The sequence below is a fragment of the Monodelphis domestica genome, chromosome 8 (genome assembly GCF_027887165.1).
Source record: "Monodelphis domestica isolate mMonDom1 chromosome 8, mMonDom1.pri, whole genome shotgun sequence".
Taxonomy (NCBI): Eukaryota; Metazoa; Chordata; class Mammalia; order Didelphimorphia; family Didelphidae; genus Monodelphis; species Monodelphis domestica.
In genome coordinates, this window is record NC_077234.1 from 205,144,306 (window position 1) to 205,171,993 (window position 27,688).

Below are 27,688 nucleotides of genomic sequence, written 5' to 3' on the forward strand. Positions count from 1 at the left end.
TGTGACTAAAATGACTGAACAAAAAGAAGTAAAGGGACCTGATCAAGATCACAGTGGTCATCAGGGCAGAGTTGAGACTTGAAACAAGGTTCTAATTCTAACTCCAGTAATCTTTCTACTATGAATGAACAAATGCTTTTGCTCTCATTCTAAATCCAGTGATCTTTCCAGCACCTTCCAGACAGGATCTTTGAAAGAGATATCTGATTTCAACCGATAAAGTTATTCATATTTCTGCTATATTCTGCTAAAAAAATGAAGCTAATTAAAAAATCCAAACCTCTAAAATATTAAATATATTTAGCAAAATATGGTTAGGGAGATTGCTACTTTCTCATTGGCAAGGAGAGTTTCAGGTTCCCATGGAAACAAGTAGTATGGGGAGCCCACAATTGTGTCATAGTGGTCTAGAGGTCTAAAAGAGATCATTTAAATTTTTAAATACCTGAATTAACTCATACCCAGGGACTCTGGAGTAAAGCCACTAAAAAGTAAGTTGAGGAATATTTCAGGCATCGTAAAACTGTATAATGATGCTAATTCATAGAGAATAAAGAAAACACCTGAATTTCTATATGAGAGAAAAATAGTAAGACAGATGTCAACCACATAGCTTCCTACTTCCAGGAGCAGATAAAATATAATTAGCAAATACACAACAATAATAAAGATACAATAAGCTATAGGAAATATTAATATATGGTTTCCAAAGTTCACATGAGCCCATAGGAATCTTTATAGGTGGCTTGGTGTTCTCCCTTTTTATTTGAGTTTGACATCACTGATGTAAGACATTTTATAGTCTATGGGGGAGGGGTGATTTATCCCACAGTAGGACCACATCTGTGTGGTATGCTTTATGATAGTTTGGCAGTCTGAGTTTAATTTAAGAAATTCTTATTATATGCTAATTATGCACAGGGGTGCAAATCAATCAACAAGCATTTGTTTTTTTTTGTTTTTTTTAATATATTTTATTTGATCATTTCCAAGCATTATTCGTTAAAGACATAGATCATTTTCTTTTCCTCCCCCCACCCCCCATAGCCGACGCGTAAGTCCACTGGGCATTAGATGTTTTCTTGATTTGAACCCATTGCTTTGTTGATAGTATTTGCATTAGAGTGTTCATTTAAAGTCTATCCTCTGTCATGTCCCCTCAACCTCTGTATTCAGGCAGTTGGTTTTTCTCGGTGTTTCCACTCCCATAGTTTATCCTTTGCTTATGAATGGTGTTTTTTTTTTTTCTCCTGGATCCCTGAAAGTTGTTCAGGGACATTACACCGCCCCTAATGGAGAAGTCCATTACGTTCGATTATACCACAGTGTATTAGTCTCTGTGTACAATGTTCTCCTGGTTCTGCTCCTCTCGCTCTGCATCACTTCCTGGAGGTTGTTCCAGTCTCCATGGAACTTCTCCACTTTATTATTCCTTTGAGCACAATAGTATTCCATCACCAACATATACCACAGTTTGTTCAGCCATTCCCCAATTGATGGGCATCCCCTCGTTTTCCAGTTTTGGGCCACCACAAAGAGCGCAGCTATGAATATTTTTGTACAAGTCTTTGTGTCCATTATCTCTTTGGGATACAGACCCAGCAGTGCTATGGCTGGGTCAAAGGGTAGATATTCTTTTGTCGCCCTTTGGGCATAGTTCCAAATTGCCCTCCAGAATGGTTGGATCAGTTCACAACTCCACCAGCAATGAATTAATGTCCCCACTTTGCCACATCCCCTCCAGCATTCATTACTTTCCTCTGCTGTTATGTTAGCCAATCTGCTAGGTGTGAGGTGATACCTCAGAGTTGTTTTGATTTGCATCTCTCTGATTATAAGAGATGTGGAACACTTCTTCATGTGCTTGTTAATAGTTCTGATTTCTTTATCTGAGAACTGCCTATCCATTTCCCTTGCCCATTTATCAATTGGAGAATGGCTTGATTTTTTGTACAATTGATTTAGTTCATTATAAATATGAGTAATTAAACCTTTGTCAGAGGTTTCTATGAAGATTTTTTCCCAATTTGTTGTTTCCCTTCTGATTTTAGTTATATTGGTTTTGTTTGTACAAAAGCTTTTTAGTTTGATGTAGTCAAAATTATTTATTTTACATTTTGTGATTCTTTCTATATCTTGCTTGGTTTTAAAGCCTTTCCCCTCCCAAAGGTCTGACATGTATACTATTCTGTGTTTACCCAATTTACTTATGGTTTCCTTCTTTATGTTTAAGTCACTCACCCATTTTGAATTTATCTTGGTGTAGGGTGTGAGGTGTTGATCTATTCCTAGTCTCTCCCACACTGTCTTCCAATTTTCCCAGCAGTTTTTATCGAATAGTGGATTTTTGTCCCAAAAGCTGGGATCTTTGGGTTTATCGTATACTGTCTTGCTGAGGTCGTTTTCCCCCAGTCTATTCCACTGATCTTCCTTTCTGTTTCTTAGCCAGTACCAAATTGTTTTGATGACTGCTGCTTTGTAATATAGTTTGAGGTCTGGGACTGCAAGGCCCCCATCATATGTGTTTTTTTTCATTATTTCCCTGGATATCCTTGATCTTTTGTTCTTCCAAATGAACTTTGTTATGGTTTTTTCTAAATCAGTGAAGAAGTATTTTGGTAGTTCAATGGGTATGGCACTAAATAGATAAATAAGTTTGGGTAGGATGGTCATTTTTATTATATTGGCTCGTCCTATCCATGAGCAGTTAATGTTTTTCCAATTGTTCAAGTCTAGTTTTAGTTGTGTGGCGAGTGTTTTGTAGTTGTGTTCATATAGTTCCTGTGTTTGTCTTGGGAGATAGATTCCTAGGTATTTTATTTTGTCTAAGGTGATTTTGAATGGGATTTCTCTTTCTAGTTCTTGCTGCTGAGCTGTGTTGGAGATATATAGAAAAGCTGATGATTTATGTGGGTTTATTTTGTATCCTGCAACTTTGCTAAAGTTGTTGATTATTTCAATTAGCTTTTTGGTTGAATCTCTAGGATTCTTTAAGTAGACCATCATGTCATCCGCAAAGAGTGATAACTTGGTCTCCTCCTTGCCTATTCTGATGCCTTCAATTTCTTTATCTTCTCTAATTGCTACTGCTAGTGTTTCTAGTACAATGTCAAATAGTAGGGGTGATAATGGGCATCCTTGTTTCACTCCTGATCTTATTGGGAATGCATCTAGTTTATCCCCATTGCAGATGATATTAGCTGTTGGTTTTAGATATATACTGTTTATTATTTTTAGGAATGACCCTTCTATTCCTATGCTTTCTAGTGTTTTTAATAGGAATGGGTGTTGTATTTTATCAAAGGCTTTTTCTGCATCTATTGAGATAATCATGTGGTTCTTGCTAGTTTGCTTGTTGATGTGGTCAATTATGTGGATGGTTTTCCTAATGTTGAACCAGCCCTGCATCCCTGGTATGAATCCTACTTGATCATGGTGAATGATCCTTCTGATCACTTGCTGGAGTCTTTTTGCTAGTATCCTATTTAAAATTTTTGCATCTATATTCATTAGGGAGATTGGTCTATAGTTTTCTTTCTCTGTTTTTGACCTGCCTGGTTTTGGAATCAGTACCATGTTTGTGTCGTAAAAGGAGTTTGGTAGAACTCCCTCTTTGCTTATTATGTCAAATAGTTTGTATAGTATTGGGGTTAATTGTTCTCTGAATGTTTGATAGAATTCACAGGTGAATCCATCAGGCCCTGGGGATTTTTTCTTAGGAAGTTCTTTGATGGCTTGATGGATTTCAATTTCTGATATGGGATTATTTAAGAATTCTATTTCCTCTTCTGTTAGTCTAGGCAGTTTGTATTTTTGTATATATTCATCCATTTCTCCTAAATTGGTGTATTTATTGCCATATAATTGGGCAAAGTAATTTCTAATGATTGCCTTAATTTCCTCCTCATTGGAGGTGCTGTCCCCCTTTTCATCTTTAATGCTGTGAATTTGCTTTTCTTCCTTCCTTTTTTTAATTAGATTGACCAGTACTTTGTCTATTTTGTTTGTTTTTTCAAAGTACCAGCTTCTTGTCTTATTTATTAAATCAATAGTTCTATCACTTTCGATTTTATTAATTTCTCCCTTAATTTTTAGGATTTCTAATTTGGTTTTCTGCTGGGGGTTTTTAATTTGATCGCTTTCGAGTTTTTTCAATTGCATTTCCAATTGATTGATCTCTGCTCTCCCTTGTTTGTTAATATGAGCTTTCAGGGATATGAATTTGCCTCTGATTACCGCTTTGGCTGCATCCCAAAAGGTTTGAAAGGATGTTTCGCCATTGTCATTTTCCTTGATGAAATTATTAATTGTTTCTATGATTTCTTCTTTAGCTAAACGGTTTTGGAGTATCATATTGTTTAATTTCCAATTGGTTTTAGATTTGGTTTTCCATGTACCATTACTAATCATTATTTTTATTGCCTTGTGATCTGAGAAGGCTGCATTCATTATTTCTGCTTTTTTGCATTTGTGTGCTATGTTTCTGTGACCTAATGTATGGTCAATTTTTGTGAATGTGCCATGTGGTGCTGAGAAGAAGGTGTATTCCTTTTTATCCCTATTTATTTTTCTCCATATGTCTATTAATTCTAATTTTTCTAAGATTTCATTCACTTCTTTTACCTCTTTCTTATTTATTTTTTGATTTGATTTATCTAAATTTGATAATGGTTGGTTTAAGTCTCCCACTAGTATGGTTTTATTGTCTATTTCTTCCTTCAATTCTCCTAGTTTCTCCATTAGAAATTTGGGTGCTATATTATTTGGTGCATACATGTTGATTAATGATATTTCCTCATTGTCTAGAGTCCCTTTTAACAAAATATAATTACCTTCCCTATCCCTTTTGATCAGGTCTATTTTTGCATTGGCTTTATCAGATATCATGATTACCACTCCTGCCTTCTTTCTATCAGTTGAGGCCCAGAAGGTCTTACTCCATCCTTTAATTCTGACCTTGTGGGTGTCAACCCGCCTCATGTGTGTTTCTTGAAGACAACATATGGTAGGGTTTTGGATTCTAATCCATTCAGCTATTCGTCTACGTTTTATGGGTGAGTTCATCCCATTCACGTTCAAAGTTATGATTGTCATTTGTGGACTCCCTGGCATTTTGATTGCCTTCCCTAATTCTAACCTTTTCTTCTTCGGCTCTACCTTTTAGTCCAGTGATTTACTTTGAATCAGTCCCCCTTGTCCCCTCCCTTGATGTTTCCCTTTTTAGTCCCTCCCTTTTTGTTCCCTCCCCCTCCCCCCTCTCTTTCCCTCCCTTTTTGTTCTCCCTCTCCCCCTCCCCCCCTTGGTTTTCCCTTCTCCTTACCCTTGTTGGGTAAGATAGAATTCAAGATCCCAATGGATCTGGATGTTTTTCCCTCTCAGAGTTGATTTCCCTGAGATTGAGGTTTAAGTAACCCCCGCCCCCTCTCTTCCTCTCCTTCTTATAGGAGTTTTCTTCCCCTCCCCTTCCCCTGTGAATCTTTGTGTGAGAACCATTATTCTATTTGGTCTTTCTTTACCCCCTATTTATACATTACATTTTCCCCACATATTAGTATACATAGGTTGATATAAATGTAGTCCTTATAGAAGAGAGTTTGAGTAAAAGAAGATAACATTTTTCCCCTTTCCTTAATATTTACCTTTTCAGGTATTCCTTGCTCTTTGATTTTCGGTATCAAACTTTCCACAGAGCTCTGGTCTTTTCTTTGCAAAAAGTTGGAAGTCTTCTATTTTGTTGAATGCCCATACTCTCCCTTGGAAGTATATAGTCAGTTTTGCTGGGTAGCTGATTCTTGGTTGGAGACCCAGCTCTCTTGCCTTTCTGAAGATCATGTTCCATGCCTTACGATCATTCAGCGTAGAACTTGCAAGGTCTTGTGTGATCCTGATTGGCATTCCTTTATATCTAAATTGTCTTTTTCTGGCTTCCTGTAGGATTTTTTCTTTTGTTTGATAGCTTTGGAATTTGGCAATTACATTCCTGGGAGTTGTCTTTTGGGGGTTTAGTGTAGAAGGTGTTCTGTGAGCTCTGTCAGTGGATGTATTGCCCCCTTGTTCTAGAATCTCTGGGCAATTTTCTTTGATTATATCTTGTATCACCATGTCCAGTTTGGTGTTTATTTCTGGCTTTTCTGGGAGTCCAATTATTCTTAAATTTTCTCTTCTCCCCCTGTTTTCCAGATCTATCACCTTGTCGGTGAGATATTTTATGTTTTCTTCTAATTTCTTGGTGTTTTGGCTTTGCTTTATTAGTTCTTGCTTTAAAGCCTGGTTTTCTTTTACAGTTTGGTCAAACTGGTTTTGTAGATGCGTGAATTTCTTTTGCATCATTTCCCACTTTTCCTCCCAGAGGGCTTCCATCTTTTTGGTCCTTTCTGATTCAAATTCTTCATGGGTTTGTGGAGAGTTTCTATTTCCTTTGGAAGATTTTGGAGAATTTTCTTGTATATCTTCTTCTATCTGCTCTGTATTTTGTATTTTGGCTCCATAGAATGTGTCCAGAGTCGCCCCTTTCTTCTTATTTTTCTTGGTATTTTGGGGCTTCTGTGCTTCTGTGGAATTTGTCATCTCTGAACGTGGAGGATTGGCTTTTCTTGTCTTTGTCTGGTGATCAGTGGCTTTAGTCCTGGGCAGATGTTGGTTCTATGAGCGTTCCCTGGGTTAAACTGAATATGCCTCACTGGAACTGGAATGGAAGGGTCGGACCACGAGGCCACACTCTCCCCCTGGCTCGATTTCCGGAAGTTGCCTTCAGAATCCCTGGCCGTGAGGCTGTTTCGTCGGCCTGCGGGGGGATGGGCTGCCGCTTCCCCAAGCTCCGAGAGCACAGACTTTCACTGAGACTTGGATAGCAGGATCCAGCCCGTGAGGCTGTCTTGCCCGCCCTGAGGGTTGCTGTTGTTGTTTTGACCAGCTCTCTGCAGCGGAGGCCCCAGGCAGTAACTTTCACTAGGACCGACCAGCTCTTTGCAGCGGAGGCCCCAGGCAGTAACTTTCACCCGGACCTACCGGCTCTCTGCAGCGGAAGCCCCAGGCAGTAACTTTCACCCGGACTGGGACTTGGGTAGAAGATCCTGAGGGTTGTTGTTCCTCAGACCCTGCTCTCTGAGCCCGGCGTGGCTGCCGCTTCCGGGAGCCTTGGACTCTGCGCTCCTACCCCTGAGGTCCGAGGGATCTCGGGTTCTGGCTTTTAAGGGGAGCCGTACCTTTTGAACCGGGTCCAGGTCCAGGAGGAGGGTTCCCAGGGTCTGTGCTGTTGATCGTTTTGAAATTCGGCGCCTTAGGAGCTTCTAGTTTGAGATCGGTCGGGAAGGGTTTTCCGGAGATCTGAACTTCAGCTTTCTCTAAGCCGCCATCTTAACCGGAAGCCAACAAGCATTTGTTAAGCTCTTGTTATGTTAAAAAAAACATACTAAGAGTAAAGAATAGAAAGATGAAGGTGAAATGGTCCCTGACCTTAAAGGAAATTACATTCTAATACAAGAGACAACATGAGAATACAAAGAATATATATGAAATGAATACAAGGTAGTTTGTGGAAGAAGTTAATAATAGCTGGGGCACCAAGGAAGGGTCTCACAAAGAAGGTAGAGCTAAAGTTGAATACTGAAGAAAACCAATCATTCTAAGAGATGGAGGTGAGGAAGCACTATTTTCCAAGTATGGCGGACAGTTGGGGTACAGGAATGGAGATGAGTCAATTAGTAGACTTAAGGCTAGAATTCAGGGTTGAATATGGGGAGTAAAAGGTGTTGAGACTGGAAATTTAAGAACAGGACAAGTTGTAAAAAACCTTAAATGTCCAACAGAGGAGTTTATATTTAATCCTAGAGACAGAAAGGAACCATTGGAGCTTATGGGGGTTGGGGGGTAACATACTCATGCCTAAATTTTAGGGAAATTATTTTGGCAGCTATGTGGAATATTATAGTGGGGAAAAATTTGAAGGATAGAGACCAAAAAGGAGGTGATTGAGACAAGAGTTTTTACTAGAGTAGTGGCTGAGTGGAGAGAAGAGGATACATCTTGGAGGTGTTATGGAGAAAGAAGTAAAAACATCTCCAGGAACAAAAATAAAATAATCCCTGCCTTCAGGAAGCTTACATTTTTAGATATTGAGGGAATATCCATCAGATGGGGTATATGATTGAGATGGAATATTATTGTGCTATAAGAAATGATTCACTGGATGGTTTCAGAAAAACCTGGGAAGATGTCTATGAACTGATACAAAGTGAAATGAGCAGAACCAGGAAAACATCATACATAATAGCAGCAATACTGTACTGTGATCAACTGTGAATGCCTTAGGTACTTTCAGCATGATGAAAAATTCTATTCACCTCCAGAGAAATAACTGATGGAGTCTGGATGCATTTCAAAGTATACTATTTTTTAACTTTATTTTTGGTGGGTTTTATTTTGATATATGTTCTCTTTCATGACATGACTAATATGGAAATGTTTTGCAAGATTATACATGCTTAACCTATATCAAATTGCTTGCCATATCAAGGAGGGGAAGAGTAAGGAAAGAGAGAATTTGGTTTTTAAAATAATTTTACCTATAACTAGAAAAATTAAAATTAATTTTAAAATTAATTATATTTTAAAAAAGAAATTTACATTCTCCCAGACTGGGACACAAGACTTAGGAGCACAGATTAAAAATTGTTTCTATGTTATAGTACCCTCTGGCAGTCGCACAAAGCCTAGAGACCTCTTTTCAGAATAAGGTTTGCAAATTTATAAAATTCATAGGATACAAATTGATTTTACTGAAATATTATTATCAAAATATTTTTAAAAGAAATACAAACATCAGATTAAGAACTCCTAATATAGATGACAAAATATAGTATAAAGAAAAATGAAGAGTGGGGAAAAAAGTAGTAAGAATCAAGGAAAGTTTCACAAAAGACATACCACCTGAACTGAGCTCCAAAGGAAGATAAAAATGCTAAAAAGCAGAGAGTAGTAAGAATACACCCCAAATGTGGAGAATAACCTTTGTAAATGCAGAGAGGCAGAAGATGGAAGGGGTGCGTTTGGGAAACAGTTACTCAAAAACTGGGGGTTGTACTTTTGTTCCCTAAGACACCTTTCAATTCTATAAATATGAAACTAAAAGATGGGCAAGGATGTGTTCATGCACAGATTAGAGTTTAAGATAATTGTGAATTTGCTTGGAATTCTTTTTTAGTGCTATCTTCTTGAAACATCTAGGTAAGAACACAAGAAGAAACCAATGAAGTGAAAAATAAAAAGCATCACACCAGGGAAATGATAGGAACCCTGGGAATAAAAGCAGTCCAGGCAAATTGGACTTGACTTCTACTAGTCCAGTTCTTTTGGAATGAAGAGTTTATGAATCAAGGAACATGAAATTAGACCAGAAAGATAGGCAAGAGCCATGTTGTGGGGGAAGGTTGTGATTAAAGCACTTTGTGAACCACAAGGCTATCAAAATATTATTATTATTACTTACTGCTAAATTGACTATAATACGAAGTACAGAAGCATTTATAAGAGAATGCCTGTTAATCCCCAAGGTTTTTTATATTTTTGTACCACAATACATTCATATACACAAGGTAAGTCACAGTTCTCATGGTGTTGCATGTCAGTTTATTCTTTTTACCTAACAAATGTTTGAGGTGGGGCGAGGACAATTTACAAACTATATTCTTCTTTTGTTAGGGCATCATTTTCTCCTCACCTATGGAGAACCTCTTAAAGAAGTTGCTTATAATACTGTTTAAGTAAAACCTTAAGAAGGGGCAGTTAGGGAGCAGCTAGGTGGCTCAATGGATAGAAAGTCAGGCCTACAGACAGGAAGTGCTGGGTACAAATCTGGCTTCAGATTCTTCCTGGCTGTGTGAATCTAGGCAAGTCATTTACCTCCCATTGCCTAGCTCCTACAGCTCTTTTGCCTAGGAATTGATATCTAGGGCAGATTGATAGCTAATATCTAAGACAACTGATATCTGAGATAGAATATAAGGGTTTAAAAAAGAGGGCAGTTAGTTGGTGCAGTGGATAGAGTGGCAGGTTTGGCATCAGGAAGACTCATCTCCTTGAGTTCAAATCCAACCTGAGATACTTACTCCTCTATGATCCTGGGCAAGTCACTTAATCCTGATTGCCTCAGTTCCTCATTTGTAAAATGAGCTGCAGAAAGAAATGGCAAACCATTCCAGTATCTTTGTGATGAAACCCCCAAATGGAATCATTAAATGTTGGACACCACTGAAAAATGACTCAACAACCACAAAAGGCAAAGGATAGGCCAAATCAGCTCACTGCTGACCAAGGTCACCTATATTTCTGCTTTGTGATGTAGAATAGCATGGCTGCCCCTTGGGCACCCCAGTCCAATGCTGTTCCAGGGGTTTCTTTGAACAACCTTCTTATTGTGGTTAATTCAATTACTAGCTGGAGCCATGTCAAATATAGTTCAGAAACTTATCTTCTTTAAAGCTTTTCTCTAAAAAAAATTCCCTTGTAGCTATTAGATAAAGCTTTAAGCAGAGCTACCCAATAGATGTAGATTGGTCTCTAGACGGATTGCAGACTGGAACAGCAGCTCATCACGGTTTTCCAATGAGGATTCTGCTTCCAAATGGCTTTGTAACCAGCAGGCATACTCTTCTTTACTTAGAACCTATTTGAAAAGGATTTTCAGAGCCCATTTCAGACACTAGGTGACTGAATGTCATAAAATAAAATACACAGCATTACAAATGAAACTAATTACACTGAAATACTATTACCAGTTTTCTTTTTAAAGTTCATAGACCCCAGGTTAAGAAGTCCTGCTAAGTATATTACCAAAAAAAAAATGAGGGAGAAAAAGCCCCAAGAATGTCTCCTTCCCTCTCCCACTCCAATGGCTTATTTACCAGAACTGAAGAGATTTTTTGATACCTCTTGCCTTTACTCCATGAATCTAGGTTGACTTACCTTCTTGGCAATACATAAGGTACGTAGTCCATCCACAGCATAGAGATTTAGATAATTCTGAGTTTTACTTTGAATTTTTTTTTGGTGCTTTCCTTTTGAATCATCTAGGTGAGAATACGAGCAGAACCCCAGTCAGTAAAAACAAACAAAAAACAAAAAATCGCAAGCATGAAAATAATGTATACCCTTTAAAAAAGAGGTCCTTAAGTGCCTGGTGGAAGCATCCTGTGGGGAAAACCCTAAAAAGCATTCTTTTGAGAAGTATCCCTCCCTTAGCTCCAGCTTACATTGTTCACTTTTTTTTCCTTAATAATCTACAGAGGAACCAAAATCTATGCTAGAACTACTGACTGTCACTTGAGGTTCTTTCAATACCTAAAATGAATGGAGGTACTTTCCCCCCTTAGATCCTCATGAAAGATTTCCTTTTTTGGGTTTTAAATTAGATTATAATTCCAAATAGTTTTAATTTTTAAAGTAATATTTTAATCACTGTTTGATTATTAGTTTACTTGCCAAAGGCCTGGGGTAGAGGGAGGAGCTATAAGATGAGTAAATAACATTTTCATAATATTATTATTTACTGAGGCAGCCAAGGGGCTCAGTGGATAGAGTGCTGAGCCTATCAACCTGAGTTAAAATCTGGTCTCAGATATTTACTATCTGTGTTACCCTGGGCAAGTCACTTAGCCTTCTTTGCCTCATTTTCCTCATTTATATAAAATGATCTGGAGGACAATATGTCAAGCCACTCCAGTATCTCTGCCATGAAAACTCCAAACGGGATCACAAAGAGTTGGGTATGACTGAAAATGACTGAACAACAATTATACTTTGCTAAAAACCTTTTGGTGCCAGATAGCATGGTATAATGGACAGAGCACAGTTTTTGTATTCACATCCTGATTCTGCTATTTGCTTGCTTTGTGACCATAGATGAGTCACCATACTTTCCTCAGCATATTTACGACAGCGATAACAACATTTCTTGCTGGCTAGCTCACAGGGGGTATTGTGAAGATCCAAAGAGACAACATATGTGATGCTTTGTAAGCCTGAAAGTTACCTAAGTGTAACTAATGACTCCCTGTAGCTTCTTTTGTTGCCTTCTATCAGAGGACCTTTTATGATCTTAGCCTATGCATGGCAGATATTTTATTGGAGGCAGTCTATTTTGTGACCCAAGCAATAGAGAATGTATCATCAAAGACACTTATGAGCCAAAAAGAAGTGGGGTAGGTCATGGAACAAGAACAGAAAACAACAGACAACATCCAAGGCTCAGAGGACGATCCCTAGCAGTTTAGGAGGACCTGTGGAGGATCCATGGGAGTTAGTGAACAAGAAGGATATAGGATGATATGTGGATACGTAGCAGTTTATTCCACTGGAGAATGAATGAATGAATGAATGAATGAATGAATGAATGAATGAATGAATGAAAAATCATTATGGTGTTTACTCTATGCCAAGGACTTTGCCAAATGCCAGGAATACAAAGAAAAAAGTGAGACGATCCCTGTGAGTTCACACTCTAATTAGGAAAGACAGTATATATAAGTGGGTCAATTGAAGTATGGGTGGAAAGACTCATAGATGATAGGGGTGCAGGGGCAGGGCAGAGAGCATGGTGTGGGAGTCTTTTGGGGTGATTTGTGGGTGAGATAGCAGTGCTCCAGCACTGTAGCCGGAAAGGTTTGTGAGACCTTAGGTAGCAACGGCAGGGCAGATGGTAAGACCCCCTAGTATGTATGATATAATTCGTTTCTAATAAATACAAGCTTTGTGGGCAGTTTTGTTCACTTCACTGGGAGGTGGGATTGGAGGGGACTGACCACCACTCCTGAGAAGGAACAGTGGAGCTAAGGGTCTGAATGGAATGAGGATTCAGGGTTCCTTTTCACTCAGAAGTGAATTCCCACAGTAGAAGTATCCAGACTGATATCGCAGACACTCGTGTTTATGTGTCTACTCTCAACAGAAGTCGGTTCTAATGCAATCTCAAAAAAACAAAACTTTAGAAGTTTAAGAGAAGTGAGGAAGAAGTAAATGGCATGATAATAGGATACAGATTGCCACCTCTTAATTTTTAAAAGAATTTTAAGTAATTTAAAGTGTAATAACTGTAAAGTGCCTTAAAGTCCTTAAAGAGGACTGACTTAATTTTTTGAACTTTACAAGAGAGATGACGCTGGACTCTTGAAGGCTAGGCTGATAGGTCCCAGCAGTCTAGAAAGGCTTAAAGTATAAGCCTAGTGATAGACTATTTTTTTCCATCATCCAAGGACCAGCCTATCATAAGTTTGGAAAGGCTCACTGCCAGATTTAGCCTTTGGGTCATTATTTCCCCCTCCTGTTCTTAGTAACATATGAAGGCCAACTACACAGAAAAGTTGCAATCTGTGTCAGTGATGGCAGCATTCAGTGAATTATACATCCTTGAAGTATTGAGGTATAAATGTCAAAATATTTTATATCATTTTTATGAAAGCAATGCTGGTCTGATGGAAAACTGGAAAGAGGAAGACTGGACTGAAAGAAATAACTAAAGAAGTTAAAGAAGCTTCAGCTGAAAATACCAGCTACCAGGCATAAATTTGAGTCAAATCACACCTAAAGTTTTGATAAAAGATTCTACAGAGGAAAAAACACTGGCTCTTTCAGAGGCCAAGGGTTCAAATCTCACCTTTGATGCTTTAATAAGTTACCTTTCTTCTATTGGTATAGGCATCGTACCCCCAAACTCAGGCAAACTGTAAGCAGGGAAATTCTTTTGCTCCCTTTTGTCCTTGTGACTCCTAACCCAATAACATCTGATAACTTCTATAAGACCCTGAAAGAATTATCATCCTTGAGCCGTTCTTTAGATTTGAGAAGGACATAGAGATGCACCTCCAGCTACACCTCGGTACAATCAGGCTATATCTCAGACATCTGTCTGTCCTTTAAACTATGAGGGTCTTCGGGCAGACTCCAGTCAGATGACCAAACCCCCCCCCCAAATGCCTGAGTGTTTAACCACTCTAGAATCATGTCCCACTGTTGTAAAGAGTATATAATCCCCAGAATTGATGGATTCTGGGAGGAGCCTTTCATCTTGCTGTTCCACCTGTACTATCCTCCTGGCCATTCTTAAGCTAAGTTTTGGAGTCTTGCATTCTTGCAAAAGGTATCCCTTCCCAAACCCTGGGGGTTCAACTTTAGTACCCCACAACACTATCATGAAAGCAATGTGGGTTCATGAAGAAAGTTAGGGTTAAAAAAGAATATTCTTTTACCAAAGATAGTAAGATGAAATTAATTTTTTTATTTTAATTCATAAAACATCTAATTTTCTATTCATAGTTAAAAGTATAATTATCATTCTCTATATAAATCCAGGAAGAAAAAAAGAGGGGAGGTAGTTTAACATGGAGGAGGGCCTACAAATGATTAAGAAAAGTTGAAATCTTACCAAAGAATTTTCTCCTATTAAGGTAGATGAAATCATATTTCCTCAGGTATTTAAATTAATGTGCAGAAAATTAAGAAAACTTTAGCTTTTATTATGTTACCTTCATTTTTTTAGCACTGTTTTTGAAATATCAAGTTAACCTTTCTCTGATCATAATTACCTTCTGGGTACAAATATTTCTATTTTGTGACTTTGAAATTATGTATTTCCTACATTATGAACTCATACCTCTCCTCCACTCTTTCCCTCAAATCATCTAAATATTGTTCTCCAGAGAATTGTATTAGGAGATACATGATTTCATTGGAATTTGGAATTTTAGGGTAAAGAATTAGAGATGGGCACATTTTCTACAACTTAATATTCTTAGAGAGATGTCTAATAAACTCAGAAATTAAATTATTTACCCAGGGTCACACAGATCAATATATGTCAGAAGTGGGCTTTGAATCTAGCTCCATGTTGGCAAACCTATGGCATGTGTGCTGGACGGGGCTTCTCCCTTCCCCCTCTCCACCTCTGTTTTAGGACATTTCTCACTTTACCTGCCCCTCTGCCTAGCAGCCTAGGAAGTGCTTCCTCCCTTCCCTGTCTCAGGTAAGGGGGTGGCTCACCTCCAGCACAAGGTTGCAGTTTGGGTACTCAAGTCTCTAAAAGGTTTGCCATCACTGACCTAGGTCCTCCTGGCTGAGCTCAGTTTTATATCAACAATGCCAAGCTGCTTTTGGATCTATTTTATCTATTCTACAAATTCTTAAAATTCATAATTTTGCAGGCTTCAATATGGTAAAGGTGAAGAGGGTTTTCCCAGGCAAGCTCTGTATGTTGAGATCTTAAGAGGAAATCTAAGTGATAAGCAATGAGGTCCCCAGATCTTGTTTATATAAGCAAGTCCCTAAGCACAACATATAACAACTAGTTTCACTAGCAACAGAGATCATGCTAAAGATGGTAAAAACTTTATAACTATTTTAGCCCTTTACTGTTGTCCATGAATTTGTACATATGGGATATCATTTGATTCTTACAAGTGTTTTATGAGATTGGCAGTCTCCAGTGGGAACTATTATCCCACATTGTAGATAAAGATTAGGATCAGAGAGAAGTGATTTATCCTAGGTAGTCAGACTTTAATCTCTGAATATTTCTGCTAGACACTGCTTATGTTAAAAACTCCTTTCAAAAAGTCATTTTAAAAAAAATTTCAGTAGGGCTATTTGGCCTGGAAAACATGGGCAAATATTTGAAAGATTTTTTTTTAATACTTGCCACTTCTTTTTTTATGTTGATGTAAGAATGTCTTAGAAAGAAGGTGAATTAAAACAAATTCTCTCTTTTCTTTCTTTAATTCAGACCTGTTATTTCATTGATGTAGGGAACTCCCAGTGAGGAAATGTACCCCCCACCAATGCATTACAGCCACTGTTCTGCAACTTAGAATACTGGCAAATCAAAATAGTATGGAGGTAAATTATACTTCTATAGGATAACTATTGTATCCAACTCTTTAAAAACAATATCAGTTTCTTAGAAATCTTGCACTCTTGGACTTCATCTCCCAGAATCCTTTTCCCTTTGTCCATGCAGCATCCTTACCTATTTTACATAAAAGTTTGCTGTAACCCCGCCTTTTGACTCTTCTTCCCACACTCTCCTCCTGGCTTTCTTCCTGCTTTTGCCTGTCTGGGCAACACTCTCTTTCCTAATGTTATTTTCCTTTTTCTTCAAGTTATAATTAATAAATGCTTATAAGAATATAATATTTGAAGTATTTGGATATTAATTTTTAATCTTACAAAAGTCAATCAAGAGCATATGGCCAATGTACGTGGGAAAATGTTCCCTTACTAACAGGGAAAAGATGAATCCGGCATAGGATAAGATATGCTATGTAATGCCCTGTACTCAAATGCTAATGACACATCTGGCTTCTGGAAGATAAGGCTTGCTTCAGTAACTTGAAGACTACATCCCTCATTTAATGAAATTGTATAAGGCAATATATAATTCACTCTGTCACTCTCTTAATTAAGCTTACACTGCATTTTGCATGCATGAAACACTATAAAAAACCCCACCTGTAACTTCAAATCAGGGCAGCTTCCACTAGGGAAGTCTGCCCTAGCCAGTAGATACATTTATTTGATCAATAGATTAATAAATAAATATCGGTTCCAATAATTGAACTTCTGGGTGTCTGGACTCGTTTTGTGAAGTGTCCCATTTCAATATGTGTAAGCAGATATATTTCATCTAAAAGAATTCCTTGAAAAAAGCAAGTATAAGGCAATGGCTTCAATACATAACTAGAAATAAGAGCATTGGCTCCATCGTGGGTTCACTGGGTGACCAAGACAGAGAGAAAATCATATTAATTAACTATTTGGAATAGATCTGTATTTTCACATAGTCAAATGTATACAAACAAAATTCACTGTTATCACCCTAAAATTAAGGGTACCAGATGCCATTTTATATTAATGACTTTTACATAAAAATAACTTTTTCAGTACCTAACCTCCAAGAGAGAAAGCAGAGACCAAAAAGAGCATTTGGAAGGTTATGAATTGCCCAGGATAGGATAGCACTGTGTTGGTGAACCCATGACATGCTTGGCTCCTTGTGCTGGAGCTCTCCATAGCACCTAAGAACATTTTTCATGTGCCCTGCCCCTCTGCCCAATAGCACAATGCAAGCACTTCCTCCATCCCCTATATAGGGTAATGCAGGGGCCTCACAGGTGGCTTATGAGTACAGTTTGGGCATACCTTCTCTAAAAGGTTCACCATAACTGCATAGCACGTATATTGGATATCAATCCTAAATCCCCCTATATAATGAAAAAACTATTATTTTTTTATTTTTATTATTTTTAGGGCAGCTAGATGAAACAGTGAATAGAGCACTGGGACTGAAATCAGGAAGATTCATCTGCCTGATGTTAAATCTGGCCTCAGACACATACTAGTCATGTGATCCTGGGCAAGTCACTTAATCCTGTTTGTCTCAGTTTCCTAATCAGTAAAATGAGTTAAAGAAGAAAATGGCAAACCATTTCTGTACCTTTGCCAAGAAAACCCCAAATGAAGATATGAAGAGTTAGACATGACTAAGAAATAATTTTTAACAATAATGACCAAAAATCCTGTTCTGAAGAAGAACAGAAATCTAACATTGGGGAAGAAACTACAAATTAACTACCAAAATAGCATCAAATTTATTTACTTTTTCCTTGTCTTGCATTGAAACAAGCACTAAAACACTAAAAATATTTAAAGAAAATTTTGGCAAAAAGACTAGTCACTTATCCCAAAATATCATTGATTATTAGTGAAATAATCAATATAATTAAACCATTTTTTTCTTTAGTCATTTTAGTGGTGTCTGACACTCCATGACTCCATTTGGGGTTTTCTTGGCAAAGATATTGGAATGGTTTGCCATCTTCTTCTCCAGTTCATTTTACAGTTAAAGAACTGAACAAACAAGGTTAAATGACTCATCCATCAGTTCCACAGCCAGTATGTGTCTGAAGCCAGATTTGAACTAAGGAAGAGGTCTTTCCTAACTCCAGGTGAAGCACACTATTTACTACATTATATAATTACCCATAGTTATTCAAATTAAAAGCAAAAATTTCTTTATCTCCTTAGAGGCCCCAAATTTTTTGACAAATATAATGCTCATTTGAGCTAAAAAGACTATAAAGCATGAAATATGATCAAAAGTATTTATCTAAAACCCTCAATAAACGTTTTATGTAATGGGGCAACATAAGCAGCTAGAAATTTTGAAATAAAGCAAAGATGCCCACTCTCCCTATTATGATTTAATATTATTCTAGAAATGCTCACAAATGCAATTAAATAAAAGAAAGAAATTAAAGGTGGAAAGATAGGCAAGGAGAACATAAAAATATCCTATTTTCAGGTGGTATGATAGCTTACTCCGAAAATCTTAAGGAATCATCAAAGATCCTGAGAAAATTAGTAGCTTTAGGAAAGCTTCTCGCTACAAAACAATTTTCCTCTACATATTTCTGTATAAAAATAATAGTAAAATCCAAGAAGTAGTTAAAAGGGAAACTCCATTCAAAATAACTATAAAATGCATAAAATATTTGGGGATGCCTGAAAGAACACACAATATTACTTGTATAGATTAAATTACAAAATACTCCTTAAAGACATAAAGAACTTAAATATCTGGAAGAATATTCAATGATCATGGCTAGGCCATACCAACACAATAACTATGATAATACTAATAAAATCATTCAAGTTATCAATAAATATTTACTGAATAAATAAATGACTAGATGAATGGATGGATGATGTTTGCTAAGTTTCAACTTAGAGAAAATAACCACAGATATGATTCAAAATCTAGTGCTCTTTCCATTATTTAATGGGCTATTCAAGATTTCCCTTAAATCTATGATCCTGTGATATTTAATAGGAATGGTGGTGAGGTTTTTTTAGAAATCTTTAAAGGAAAGTTTAAGGGAAACATTAGTAAACTAATAATAGCAGTACTAAGCAAGGGTTATTTTAGAAATTGGCAGTTAGGAGACATAGTGGATTAAGCACTAGTCATGGAATTGGAAAGATCTGAGTTCAAATTTAGCCTCAGACTCTTACTACTTATGTGACTCTGAGCAAGTCATTTATTGGCCTCAGTTTCCTCATCTGTAAAGTGGGGATAGCACCTACCTCCTAGGGATGCTGCAAGAACCAACTGAGAAATATTTGTAAAGTCCTTATCAAAGCTCCTGACACATAATAGACACTATATAAACGTCAGCTGTTACAATGTCTATCCTAATAGTCACAATAAAGCATCCATATAGAGAGAATTTCTGATATTCTCAATCTTTTGATCAGTGCTTCCCCATAATGCCGCTCTGATTTTCTTACAGACCTGTACCATTGGGTCCAGTTTGCTCTCAAATTCTCAGGGGTGCCTTGAGATGGAGATTGTGGCTTGTTTTCACTATTTGCTTGCTCGTGCTATGTATCTAATAGCTGACACATTACCCAGTGAATAGCGTGCTGGATCTGAAGTGAGGAAGAAAAATTCCCACCTTTTTATGTCCTTGATAAAGATTTGGGGTGTTGTGAAGCCTTATTTCCCCTGTAAGTTCTGTGGGTTTTAACTAAGATTTTACATATCACATTATGGCAGAATTGCCTTTGCTGGATGTCACAGATTTTAGACGGGGCTATTTCTCATTATCCAATCTGTCTGAATATTAGTGGCCACACTCAAGTACACGCCCAGAAACCCCACAGACTAGGAATAACACAAGAAGTAGCAGGGATGGCCTAACAGTAGGAGACAGAGCTAGAGTCATCCTGAAAGGGGCAGATCACACTATGTGGCTCTCCATCCTTGCCAAAACAATTTTATTTTCTGTTATGAAATGGAGAGGTAAGAATTCCCTTCTTATAATGCCTTGAAATGGAAATGAATAGAAGAGACCCAGAGGAATGTCTGAGCCCACATTGCTTTAGCAATGAGAAGGGTTATGGGGTTCAACAGCTAAGAAATTTTATGTATTCTTGTGTGTTGGTGTCGGCTGCCAGGGGCTGGGAAGCCGCTTCAGCTTCCTTTTGTTCCCTTCTTGTTACTCCTTCTTCTCCCCCCAAGTTAACCAGAATGATAATGTAGCTCTAGCTGCCTGCCACCTTCCCTTACATTGTGGGTCCTGGCATAAATGCCCCCATTGGAAGAACACCGTAAGAGATGTTATGGTTAAAATGATCCAAAATCAAAAACAGATACTTAAAAATTGACAGCCCTGTCAGGGCAAGATAAGGCAGGGCAAATGTACAATCTAGCACATACTTGCTTACAAGCCCCTGGCAGATATCTCACAGATGAAGTTAGGTGCTGGGGCTTAGATTTCTGAATTCTGTGGAATGGTAAACTGCCTGATGGCAGGGTCTGTATCTTCTACTCATTTTTTTTAAACCCCTACCTTCCATCTTTGAATCGATACTGAGTATTGGTTCCAATATAGAAGAGTGGTAAGGGCTAGGCAATGGGGGTTAAGTGACTTGCTCAGGGTCACACATCTGGGAAGTATCTGAGACCACATTTGAACCCAGGACCTCCCATCTCTAGAACTGGCTCTCAATTCACTGAACCAATAGTTTCCCCCTCTACTTGCTTTAAAAAATCTTAGCATGTGTACTATAGTTCTGAGGCCTCAGCTGAAAAGTCCATAAATTACTATGCTACTAAAAATTTGTTGCAGTCTGTGTTTATGAACACTAAAATAAACATAAAAAAGCAAGTTGTCGCTATTTGGAGGTTCCTTCTTACCTCTCTTATTATCATTGAGGACAACCCCATAACTCTCTAGGCTTTTGACTTTATTAGCTAACAAATAGCTTTTTTGTTGTTCAGTTGGTCAACTCTTCATGACCCCATTTAGGATTTATTGGCAAAGATACTAGAATTATTTGTCATTTCCTTCTTCTCTAGCTCATTTTACAGATGAGGAAATTGAGGTAAACAAGGTAAAGTGACTTGCTCAGGGTCACACAGCTAGTAAGTGTCTGAGGCAACTCAGGAAGATGAGACTTCCTGATTCCAAGTCAGGCACTCTATTCACTGCAACACTTTTCTTTAAATCCTTCTCTAGCAGCTCTTCTATTATTTTAGAGAGTTTATACAAAGAAAAGATGGCTAGGTACTTGATAACATGGATGACAAAGGAAAATGGTGCCCAGAAACTAGAACAGAGAATTATCATAGAAATGAAATGAAAGGTATCCAGAGGTTTGTTAATTATGCATTGAAAACACCAGGATCATAAGTAACTGACAACAAATAAGAGAATCACTGTGTTATAAAAAGGACCTAACGGCCCAATTAGTGTCCTCATTTTTCAGCAATGAAAACTAATGCCCATAGAGGTCCCATGACGTGTCTAAGGTCACTAAAGCCCAAAGTCTGGTTATTGTTTGTTGTTTTCAAAAAACAATTCATAAAAATGGATTTTTCATCAAATGCTCATTTTATGGAGTAAAAATTCAGCACAGGAAATTGGTAATTTTTAAAAGGTGTTTTTTCCTTTTAAATTGTGTTTTTATGTTTTATTATAAGTCTGGTCATCAACTATAAGAGCAGAAAGTGCCTTTTAAAATCTTGTATCCCAAACCTCTTATTACACAGATGAAGAATATAAAGAAGAATTTACCCATCCAAGTTCCTATGGCTGATCAGATTTGGTTCTAAAACCCGGGTAATCTTTTCCACTTTGCCAAGAAAAAATATCATTCTCATCTATGTCCTGGTTCCCAATCCTAGAACCCAAGTGTCCACTCTGCCAAGAGGAAACTCATCCTCATCTATGTCCTGGTGTCAATCCCCATAATAGCTCCTGGATCTGTAAAAAATAGACTCGAATACAGGACTACAATCCCCATGAGCCTTTGCTCCACTTCCCCAGAATGCCTTGTAATCTCACCTGGGCCGAGATCGAGAAGATATTTAAGCAAAGGCTTTTGAAGGGCTCGGCCTTTTTTGGACTTCCGTTTTTGGAGCAGAGAGGTCTCTTCCATGATGTGAGGTTATTTTGTCTAGGCCTCTGGCCTAGGCACATGTTTCATACTTGTATATTCTTAATCTTTAACCTTTAATAAACCTCTAAAAAATATATATTCCTTGCAGAGAGAAACTAATTTCTACCTGCCTCAGTCTCCCCCTATCCCCTAAATTTTAATCTTTACAGTTATGGCGACCTAATGGGAAAAAGAACTTTCAGTCTTCTGATTTCTTTTCTGATCTTAAATTCAGTTTTAATAGCTAGTACCTAGAAATTTTTTTTGAGCCATATCTCTCTGGCCAAGGTTTTCTACCCTCGCAAAGCTGCTACAGGCTCCGGACCTGCCCCGCCGCTTCCTGCCTCCAGCCTGCAGCCCTGATCGTCCTCACCTGGTACCTGGTCCCGGCCTTGCCCACCCCCGCAGCGGCTCCAGCTCCCAGCCCGACCCACCCCGGCAGTCTGTCTCTCACCCATCTGGCTTCCGACCCAGCCGGCTCATCACCCAGATCCTTGGAGCAGATCGCTGAGGACTCATTGCGACCAGCTGGTAACAGTATTGGCCACGTGGGCGGAGGGGAGAGACCAGAGGGAAAGGAGACCGGGCAATTTTCCCTTAGGCTAAGCCTCCACGTGGCTGGGGGTATTGGCTGCAGGGGTATCAGAGAGGGGAAAGACAGAAAAGACTAAAGAGAAGAAACAGATCTTTTCAAACAGAAACTTAATAGCAATGGGCTGTTTAAAAGGATTTTTGACTCTTCTGACAATTTCATTGATTTTACCTGCCTGTCTGGGAGCAGACTCAGCCCAAAGATTCAACTTTGAATTTGAAAATGGGTGGCCCAGCGAACTGGAAGCCAGGCCCAGAGACGGGAGGTCTCTAGCTAAAATCTGGCCTCCGATGCTTCCCAGCCATGGGGCCCTGGACGGAGCCCTTGAACCCCATAGCCTAGCCTTTACTACTCTACCTTCGGACAATAGACATTTAAATGGATAAATAAAAACAAACAAACAAAAAAAAAACCCCAAGGAACTTTGAAGAGGCTAAAGGCTATATTCTAAGGCATTTCAGACTCTAATGGTTTATAAAATTATCTGTATTCTATTGCATTGTTTTGTTTAAGGTTTAACTTTGTGATTTTAAGTTCATATATTACTGGATTCAATATTATTCTGCTTGAACTGAAGGTTGATTGAATGTATTTTGAATGTACTGAGTTTTGAAATTCTGTTGTTTTTCCCCTATAACTGTTGAACAAATATTGTTGTGAATAAGCCCATATATGAAAAAACAGCTTTTCTCTATTTTGCTGAGGATAGATGGACTTCAGAACTGGTTATAATTGTATTAACAACCTTTGAAAATTTAATGTGCTAAATACCTCAAATGATTTGATTTTAAGGGTTTTTTAAATATGATTTTGGAATTTTTTTTAACAGTCTGGTTATTTTTGCCTGCCCCTACCACGAGGTAAGGCCCATTCTAGTAGCTGAAGTGAAATGTATTTTATAAACCCCAACCTTCCCACATGTGAATGGAAGTTGGGCAGTTAATTTCAGGGCATTTGTACCCTTGGGAAAAGCCTCCAAGAACAAGGAGCACCCCTTTATTTATGCTCTTCAGCTCACTATTTTACTTCTACCAGGATGATATATAGATTTCTTGATTATGTTCTAAACCCAAGATGAGTTTTACTTTGTTTTAAAAAATATGTTTAAATACCAAGGTTGAAGGATTGCTCTGTTTGTAAAAATTGTGACAAATGTCCATCAATTCATAGGTTTTAAAAATGTCACACAGCAACTTATGTGAAATATGAAAGTGTGTTTGCTATTGTAATTAATTGGGCTATTGAGAATTTTGGGGATTTTGATCAATCACCCACAACACGGGGGAATGTAAAAAATATCATTATTTAAATTGCAAAGTTTAAATTCCTTTTGAGAAGAATTTTAGGTAAAGAAGATGCTACCTCTCTGAATCCAGAACTGAACTGATGGAGAAGCCACCATGAAGAAGCCTCCAGAACACAAGCGGCACAAAATTGAACTTTGGGTGTGGTTGATTGAACATTTATTTGTATGTATACTTTTATGCCAAAGGGGACTGCCCCCTAACGGCTTTTTGTCAATGTGTTCAGAAATTATTGGTTTTATTCTTTTTTCTCTTATCCTCACACTATTGTAATCTTTTAAGTTTATTATGTTTTTATGATCCTTTTGGGGAAAAATTAATTTTTCCACAAATGATCACACGGGGGGATGTAAAAAATAGACTCGAATACAGGACTACAATCCCCATGAGCCTTTGCTCCACTTCCCCAGAATGCCTTGTAATCTCACCTGGGCCGAGATCGAGAAGATATTTAAGCAAAGGCTTTTGAAGGGCTCGGCCTTTTTTGGACTTCCGTTTTTGGAGCAGAGAGGTCTCTTCCATGATGTGAGGTTATTTTGTCTAGGCCTCTGGCCTAGGCACATGTTTCATACTTGTATATTCTTAATCTTTAACCTTTAATAAACCTCTAAAAAATATATATTCCTTGCAGAGAGAAACTAATTTCTACCTGCCTCAGTCTCCCCCTATCCCCTAAATTTTAATCTTTACAGATCTGAAAGGGAACTCCAGAGGCCATCTGGTCCAGCCTCGAAGGAATTTCTCTTTATGGACACCTAAATAAGGAGGTTAAAATTAAATGGAAAAAGAATAGTACCTGAAGAGCAAGGTAGAAGAAGATCCATCATCACCGAATCTGCTCCTTTGGTGTAAACATTGATTTCATCTGTGAGGGGATGCCTAATCACCACTGACATCCTCTTCCTGATGGAGTCAAAGCCCAGTGTATGTAAAAGTTCGAAGGTTAACCTCCCCAAGTGAGGGAGTTCTACAGAAACTTGGTCCGGCAGCCTGCCTACTAGAGAGCAATTGTAGGCTCTGGCTGCATAGACAAGAGCAGCTTCATCAGGACTCTCAGCTTCATAACGAAGTTCACCTTCCTTGAGTCCATTCTCAGTTGTCCAGCCACCTGCAGGCTGCACACCATAGCCATTGTTATTCATCTTTGGGGAGGAGCGAGTCAGTCTAGCTTCAAGTTTGAGCAAGGTACTCTCTGTGGACAGTGTGGATAGGAAGCTGGAACCTGTTTTATGGGTTGATTTGCTGGTGGAGAGGCTAGAGGAGCTTCCACTGTTAGATCCAGAGGTCAGGCGACTAGGAGTGAATCTACGGATAAAATCTTCGATGGTCTTCACTGGAGACTTCAGTTCAAACCTAACTCTCACCTGTAAATTGGAGAAAAGCAAAGAGATGAGGAAATTAAATTGTTCGGTCACTGACAGCAAACTCTAGTACTAGACCAAAGATGGATTCTCAGAGAAAACATTGCAATGAAAATCCAACAAAAATTTGGCATTTTTTACTTAAGAATAGTAGAGAGGCTAGGTGACACAACTAATGAGGCTACCATAGCTGGAGTAAAGTAGACTCCTTTTCTTGAGTTCAAATCTGGCCTCAAAGGCTTACTAGTTGTGCGATCCTGGGAACTCACTTAAATCAGTTTGTCTCAGTTTCTTTATCTGCAAAATAAGTTGAAAAAAGGAAATGGCAAACTATCTGCCAAGAAAACCCCAAATGAAGTCATAAAGAGTTGGACACAACTGAATTGATTGAATGCCAACAACTTAGGAGCAGTTCTATTAGCTTCTTTTCTTGAAGAGAAAATTTGACCAAGAGATATTAAAAAAAAAAATGAACCTATCTGGGTTTATCCATATTAACATTAGGCATGTGGATTCTAGCAGAGTGGCAAGCCAGAGGCCACAGGCTGATCTTAGGGGCATAATTTCCGCTTTTAAATGATATCTCATTTGGCATTATCTATTTGATATGGGCAAACAATTCAGAATGGCAAAATGGTCAATTCTGCCATATCTCTTCTCTCAGAAATACCAACATCCTTTAAAAAAAAAATACTAGCCGGATTCAAGAAAGCATCTCTGACTAAAAGCAGTGAAACATTTTGTAGCACAAATCACCCAGTTGTTTCTGAATGTCTCTTCCCCTGTCCAGTCTGAAAACATGATTATCAATTTGCCAAAATAGACATACTTTCAGATAACTGATAATCTCCAGCCCCAATAAGTTAGTTTGTTTCTCTTTTCTCTTGAGTGATTCTTAGGGTATTTTTGAAATTTTTAATCATCTCTATTTAATACATCCTTAACATACTGCATATTATTTTCAAATAGAATAGGATATTATGGATTTTTCCCATATTAAAGAATTTAGTCATGGGGTTCACAGAATCATAGTATTTGAGACCTAAAAACACTCATTTTTAATTTTTGTTTTTTTACTCCTCCCCATCCCTGTCCCCCACCAACCCCTACCCCAGAGCCTATACTTAAATGTTTGTTGAATATAATTATATCTAATCCAACTCTCATTTACTAATATTTAAGTATCTCTGGCATTAGGTGCTAGTAATACTAAGCAAAAGTGAAAGTTCCTGTCTTGAAAAGATCTACATTCTTCTAGAGGGGACATCATGTACATCTATCTGTATAAATCAGATATAAGGTTGACTTTTTTAAGGGTTGAGGGAGAATTCTAGTATCTGAGGGGATTAGGAAAGGCTTCTTGTCTAAGGTGATGAATCTAGAAGGAAAATAGGGATTCTATAGCACAGAAGTAATTTTTTTTTCCAAGATGGAAAAAAAAAGAGTTACTAGCAAAGGTGAGACTAGAATGTAGGACTCCTGACTCCTCGCCTAGCTCTCTTTCTATTACATCAGGCTAAACCTTTAATATTAATACAAACTCAAAGTAAAATGGGAAAATTCTTACTCTCTATCTAGAAAACATTCAATTGCAAGTAAGGTTTTAGAAACCTAAAGGTAAAATTTAGCCCAAGAATAGAAAAAAGAAAATGAGAGAAAAAACAGGTGTTTCCACCTGCCTGTATCATCCCAGGCCTTATTTTCCAACCATGTACCCCTGAATGACAGAAATGAAATCTTGTCTGCGTTAATGCCCCCTAAGTACTTGCTGTAGTCAGCTGCTATGACAACCAGAGGAGCTCTGTGGTAAGCTTTGACTTCTCTGGCTTCCAATTTATAACTGCTATTCCAAATTACTTGCAAAGGGCCTACAAGACCAAAAGAAAAGGCAGAAAAGCTTTTTCTCCCCTCTAATACTGTCAATTATAAAACTGAGTTGTAATTTGTATGAACCTTTTTTTGGTGGTAGGTCCCAATAAATCCCTGCTATCTCTGTCTCAAATTTGCTATCTGCCCCTTCCCTCCTGGGTTATTCCACATACGTAAGATCCTGAGCACTGTGTGCTTCTTTAGACTCCACGATTCCTTGTTCACTGGCTTAGTCCTGGAACACTGGCCAAAGCTACTTATTTAAACCTTACTTTTTGGTCATTCCTTCTGGTTTGCCTACAGCAACTGTATACAGCTATAAAAAGGCTTCCTATACAGTACTTTGCATTCATCTATCCATTCATTCAACAATCAGTTATTTTACTGAGAGACAGATGGATTGCCAGCTGAATCTGAGTTTTATTCCTCTCTTATCTTTGCCTTTCATTAACCCATTGAATTTAGCCCTGACAACCAACAATTGAAATTGAAATATGTGAATACTGGGAGAAAAAACCCAGATATAGAGTTTTCTTTCTAATTTAAAGTGTAATAATTCAATATATATGTAGTAA

The 27,688-nt window shown here is 38.0% G+C and overlaps 1 protein-coding gene across 1 annotated transcript in view; it reads right to left on the bottom strand.

The window, feature by feature from the left end:
- The window catches only part of ATP10A (ATPase phospholipid transporting 10A (putative)), a 291,546-nt gene that overhangs the window by 27,189 nt on the left and 236,669 nt on the right, over positions 1-27,688 (bottom strand). The window contains exons 10-12 of the mRNA XM_056808517.1: positions 24,680-25,247; positions 10,963-11,066; positions 10,529-10,663 (exon numbers count right to left, since the gene is read on the bottom strand). Of these exons, the coding sequence (XP_056664495.1) occupies positions 10,529-10,663; positions 10,963-11,066; positions 24,680-25,247 (807 nt within the window). The remainder of the gene's footprint in view (positions 1-10,528; positions 10,664-10,962; positions 11,067-24,679; positions 25,248-27,688) is intronic.